The sequence below is a fragment of the Mauremys reevesii genome, linkage group 6 (genome assembly GCF_016161935.1).
Source record: "Mauremys reevesii isolate NIE-2019 linkage group 6, ASM1616193v1, whole genome shotgun sequence".
NCBI lineage: Eukaryota > Metazoa > Chordata > Testudines > Geoemydidae > Mauremys > Mauremys reevesii.
In genome coordinates this window covers 31,889,239-31,895,238 of record NC_052628.1, presented here as the reverse complement: position 1 = coordinate 31,895,238, position 6,000 = coordinate 31,889,239, and the positions used below count along the sequence as shown (strand labels likewise).

General features: G+C 38.1%; 1 protein-coding gene across 4 annotated transcripts in view; it reads right to left on the bottom strand.

The window, feature by feature from the left end:
* Window positions 1-571: 571 nt before the first annotated feature.
* NDUFS4 (NADH:ubiquinone oxidoreductase subunit S4) overlaps window positions 572-6,000 on the bottom strand; it is a 60,314-nt gene continuing 54,885 nt past the window's right edge. For all 4 annotated transcript variants that reach the window (XM_039545981.1, XM_039545982.1, XM_039545983.1 and 1 more), the window contains 2 exons: window positions 4,748-4,821; window positions 572-788 (listed from right to left, as the gene is read on the bottom strand). In XM_039545981.1, the coding sequence (XP_039401915.1) occupies window positions 685-788; window positions 4,748-4,821 (178 nt within the window). In that variant the 3' untranslated portion in view covers window positions 572-684. The remainder of the gene's footprint in view (window positions 789-4,747; window positions 4,822-6,000) is intronic.

The following is a 6,000-nucleotide window of genomic DNA, read 5'->3' as shown; positions in this document are numbered from 1 at the left end:
AAGTATTAAAATTTCCCATCTAGTTGTACTTTGAAGGTATATCAAACAGGAGGGCTTACTATCTTGATCTTTTAGACTACAGCTCAAATTCACAGGAATATACAATATTTTTAAACACAACCACACAATGCTGGCTTGTTACTCAGATTATGAATGCTTATAGGAAGTCACATTTACAGCACAGTATTAATTTGGATTGAAAGGAGTACATGCAGTTCCACCAAACAACTTTAATAATAAGCAGATACTGACTTCTGCATGCCCATGCTGTCAGACTGATGAATTTCTCCTGTACACAATGACAACAAAAACAGAGGAGTTCCTGTTAACAGAACATCTACATAAAAGGGTGGTGATTTTAAACAACTTATTGAACTACAAAATTACTATGAAAGGCAAGCCACAATCCTTAATGTTGCAGCTGATTTCAAACATTCCATTTAATGGATTCCGAGTACAGCAATTTCCTAGAGGTATGAACACCCCAAATCTCCTCTCTATATAGGGAAGGCTGTAACAGGTTCAATTGGAGACATCAAAAACATTTTAAATAGACACCACAAGATGCATCTGTAGTTTAAAGGTCAAATTTATTAGGAGATTAAGAGATGTATTATACATGGACTATAAATACAGCACAGCTGACTTTATTCACAGTCAGACAGAGAGATAGCCAATGCCAACCTATTTCGTGGACACCCTTGTTCTTTTGTTCCAAGAAAAGTTTTCACCATAAGACTTGGATTTAGGCTTTGGAATCCTCCTCTCTTGAACATCATAGCTCCAGCCTGGGGAAAAACACGGAGAGAATTCTAAACAATACACACACAGCATATAATATGGAGCAAATGAACAAAGAAATATAAATTAAAACTTTAAATATTTAACAGAAAAGAAATATAAACATCTCTGATATATAATATGTATGTACTTATTCTTTTGTAATCAGCAGTAGAAAATGATGCTATAACATACAGAAGCCCTAAATGTGACCTACGCCTGTTCTGAGGTTTGTCAGATCTCAGATATTGCATATTTCAACTTTCACTGCTCCTTCCTGGGGCATTATTTCAGTGGGAAAGCACAAAAGGGAGCATTGACTGTGAGGTATATAGTCCCATAATCTCATGGATCCACCTCTCTATATTTTACATCAGACTGACCAAGACTTTGGGAATGCATGTGCCCTTTGAGGGTGGCTGGGGGGAATTCAGCAAGAGGGGAAATGACAAATTAGGGAGGGAAGGAGAGACTGGGTGATGTGAGGAAAGATAAAGGAGACCTAGGGAAAGGGGGTGGGAGAGAATCTGCAGAGAAGGGAGACTTTGCAAGGCAAAGGAGAAAGAGGGAGAAAACAGGCCATGAAAAAGAAGAATAAGTAATCAAAGCTAGACAGAAAGGAGTAAAAAGAAAAGTGTGTGTGTGTATACACACACACACACACACACACACACAGAGATAGAGAGAGAGAGAGAGAGAGAGACACAGAGAGAGAATAAAATGGGGATAAGAGAGAAAGGAATAAAACATTAAAAGACAAGTAATATGATAGTTCTGCAAGGGAAATGCTAAAAAAGTCAGAAAAGTGGAGATAGGGACAATACGGTTTATGTAAATCAATATGCAGATTAGGTATAGCCTCCAGGTATCTCGAAAGTTGCCCATACAATGCTTGGTATTATGAAGTTTGGGCTCTCTTTCTGCAACATGATTTCACTCAATCATTGAACAGTTGAAATACTTCCATTTTTAAGTTAGAAATTTACAGAAGCAGAAGTTTCACTGATGCCAATGAAAGGGTAAATTTCCTCCTTAAAGTTAAATTAAAAAAGAAAATTAAAAAACCCCAAATTACTAACTGAACCTTTTTAACATTTATAACATGACAGTATTAATGTATACATACAGTTAGCTTTGTGCCATTCAGAGAGAATAGAAAATACACTTTTGTGCAAAGCCCCTTTGAGCGAATCCCAGTCTTGCATTTGCTGTAAGCATCTCTTATCCTATATGTAAGATATATTTGAGATACGCGAGTGAGACCAAGTGGGAATGTTCTTAGTATTTTAGTGTGTGGGTGCCTCAGTTTCCCCTATGCATTTCTTAAGTATCTAGGTGGTGGGATAAGGGTGTGCGATTGTTGCAGAACCCTAGAGGGAAGGGGTGTGCAAGAGTGTGCAAAGAGAATGGCCGACACCCTGTCTCCTGATAGCCTGGGCCCCTCCTCTGCAAAGGTGCCAACTGAAGGTGTTGGAGAACAAAGATCAGATGACCTCCTGGCCCGGGAAAGGGACAAAGGCAGAGAAGGGGCTGAAGTTTGGAGCTGGCTGGGAAAATGAAGGGGAAGCCAGACAGACCTCCTGGCCTCCCCTGGCCCCCCAAGATGGACCTGACTGAGGGGCTCCTGTTGTCTGTACCTGCAAGACCTGTCTTGGACTGTGTTCCTGTTGTCTAAATAAACCTTCTGTTTTACTGGCTGGCTGAGATCAGTCAATCAATCACAGGAAGCCGGGGGGTGCAGGGCCTTGTCTCCCCCAACTCCGTGACAGTATTTCATTCTACTTTAAAAAACACATTCATAAATACTTGTTAAGAGAAGAGATATCTGCTGAATCTCCTCAGGTTTTTCTAAGCTGAACCAAAACTAGTGTTCAGATCAACAATTTGTGGCAATTACTCTAGTAAATTAAATTATAAACTTGGGTACATAGTCAGTTCCCTAATTTATTTTTTTATAAATATACACATGCACACTATATCTATCTATAAAATAGACACATGCATCCCCTCTCAATATACACATGCTATATACATACATACATATACACACACATATATATATATATACACACACACACAAAGTAATAACTTAAGTTTCCAGGTCTTCCTGTTTTAAGATCCTCAACTAATAAGGTCTGAAGACAGATAAGGACTACACATAAAATTGCACCACTTTAACTAAAGGTGTGATGTTAAAATCAAATCTCTTAAGCCAGTACAAACATCTGTGTAGACACTTTATATTGATTTTACCCTAGCTTATATTGATTTTACTTGCATTGGGAAGTGTATTAGTGCAAACCGAACTGGTATTAAATAGATATATATGTTTACACAGGAGATTTCTACTGTTTTTACTAAACTTTTTTTTAAAAATCCCACCCAACGTTAAACTGGTGCAGCTTCTGTGTTTAGACAAGGCTTTATGCCTTGATCTTTCAATCCCCTACACGCTGCTAAAGACTGAATCAGCACCACTGCCACTGAGGCACAAATAAGGTAAATTGGAAGGCACAGTCCTCCACACTGAGCAGTAGTAAACGTCAGGCATCATACTCAAGTCCGCAGATTAAAAGGACAGGGGGTGAGTGGAGACTAGGCATGTGCAAGGAGATGGGTTTAAGCCTGACTTTCATGCTAATGAGATGAGTAAGTATGTGTTCCCCTATTAGGTTTTGCACCTATTAAGCTGAAAACCTGGCAGTGGAACAGAAGTGCTATCATTAAGGCAGCTCTGGGTTCTCCTGATTCCCTGCTTTGCTTATCACCTTTCATCCAGTACTTTATACATGCAGCATTGGATATCTTGCAGCACTTGAGGGAGATGAAGGTGCTGTGATGACTGAGTGAAAACTACTGCATTCTTTAACTTTCTGAAATGGTAATTTGTGTATCCCAATGGAAAGAGGCAGATTTTTTGAGGGTAATTAATTCAGTTTATTTTTAATTGAACTCTGACCACTCTAAATTCAGAAATACATTGAACAGGGAAAGATTAGGCAACATTGTGGTTTAATACCCTAGTCTTTCACCTCTGGAGATACAAGTTATGACCTGTAGTGACAGGAATTAAGTGAAAATCTCTTTGAAGGGCTTCTCCTAGTTCCCTGCATGTGGGCACACATCATAAATACCACATAATTTGGCACCAATTTGATCTGACAGGCACTCCCTACTCATGAGGTGCCTAGGACTGAGTAGTAGTAATTACTGCCATAGTAATCGTTTGTAGGCCAAGATGAAGTTCATTGGCAGAGCTGTGTGGGAAAGCTGGAGTAATGGAGCAAATTCCTTGTGCAGTTGCAAATTCCACTTGCAAAGGACATTGTTAGAAAAATGTCTGAAAAGTTATTTAACAAACTGTAGACTGCTTACTGTATATATAGTACTTCTAATGGCCTGTTAGAAGATTAAGGCCCAGATCCTTTACAGACTTAAGCATGTGCTTATATTAATGCATATGAGCAGTCCATTACACTGCCAAATCAACATTAAAAATGACTCCTACTAATATACTTGCATTTTTAGTGCCTTCTAACAAATGGAACATAATTGCCTCACACGTAACATGAACTGAGCCTCTCAATTCCACAGTGAAATAAACATCTCAAAAGATGTGGAGACTGAGGGAGAGGTTAAGTGACTCCCACAAGGTCAGACGCAGCAGAGTCAAGAATAGAACCCCGATCATATGCTATCAAATCCTATCTCCCAAATTCACAAGTAGGCATACTTAACAACCAAAAGTTTTCAGAGCTGCTACTGACTATGAGGTAACTACATAATTAAAGAGGGATTTTTAATATGTAATTAGCAAAATTAAAACTGGCACTTAAAGAATGTTAGCTTCAAAACACTATTGCTTACTTTATTAAATGTAACGTTTCTTCCCAAATGGTAAAGATTATCTAAACAAAATGGACTGAAACACAAATACTGCTATGACCTAGAATTCTCAAATACATACCATTTTTTTCAGCAAAAGCAATAGCATCTTCTTTAGTAGAGAAAGCTAGAACCAAGTTGGACAAAGGATCAGCACTGTAAGATGTAAAACATAAAATATTAATATATATATTTGAAGTGTAACACTAAGCATTTTGTATAATAATGTTTGCACCTCACGGTCTAACCTAATGCCACTTTACGTATACATATTTAAAGACACCATGAAGAAAATGCATCATCTCCAAATAAATCAGAGCCACCTGAGTCCTTTTACTTTTAAGTTAGGATTTAATTTCAATATTAAAAGATTTTCCCATGGGAAGATTTTTCTTTGTATTTCAAACAAACAATCTGTGTTAAAATTTTGATTTTATTTTCAGAAACTGATATTTTAAAATTGTAACTATGTAAGTTCCTAAGCATATGCCAATGACATAAGCAACCAGTGCTCTATGAAAACCTTTTAATTCTAAAACTGTTTGAAAAAGGAAGACGGATTTTGAGGGATTGAAAAGGTGAAAGATGTAAATACTGAACAATGTAAAGAGACAAGGAGCCTGTCTTTACCCTATTTGCTTTGTGAATCTACATTACTGGAGAAGGGAAAGCAGGACTTCACAGCAAGTAGGCCAGGAATAATTAGAGAATACCTGAGCAAACCTGGCATCTAGAACTGCCTGAAAATTGAACACAGTTACGTTTGTGATGATCTCCACATTCACAAGTGTTTCCAGAGCAGCATTTAATTGCAACAGAAGCCATCTCTACCCTAATAAAACAAGTCCAGAAGCCCTCTGAGCTAAACGAGTAGAGTTCAGAAGCCCAAACACATAAGCTAATTATTACTTGTAGATCAGTTGTCTTAGCCTCATTTCTGAAGTCACAAAGTGGCAAAATGATTTTTTAAATAAGTGGGTCCAACCATAGTAAAAACTATGAGTCCACTTAGCAGCTATAAACATTCCATCTAGAGCACTGAAAACAAAGGATTAAAGCTAAATAATCAATTAACCTGCAAATTTAACAGCAATTCTAGGAAGAAATTTGGGGTAACACTACTGGAGCACAAAACCTAATATGGCGTCCTGCCTTTCTGAGACAGCAAGTGCTTAAGAAAGTGGGAGGTGGATCACTGAGAAGGCCAAAGGCTGAACGGCAAGAACTGCAATAGGGGTTTCCTCTTGGCTGTACTCTACCTGCTCTACATTGACGACATCTTCATCATCGGGACCCATGGAAAAGAAGCCCTTGAGGAATTCCACCAGGATTTCA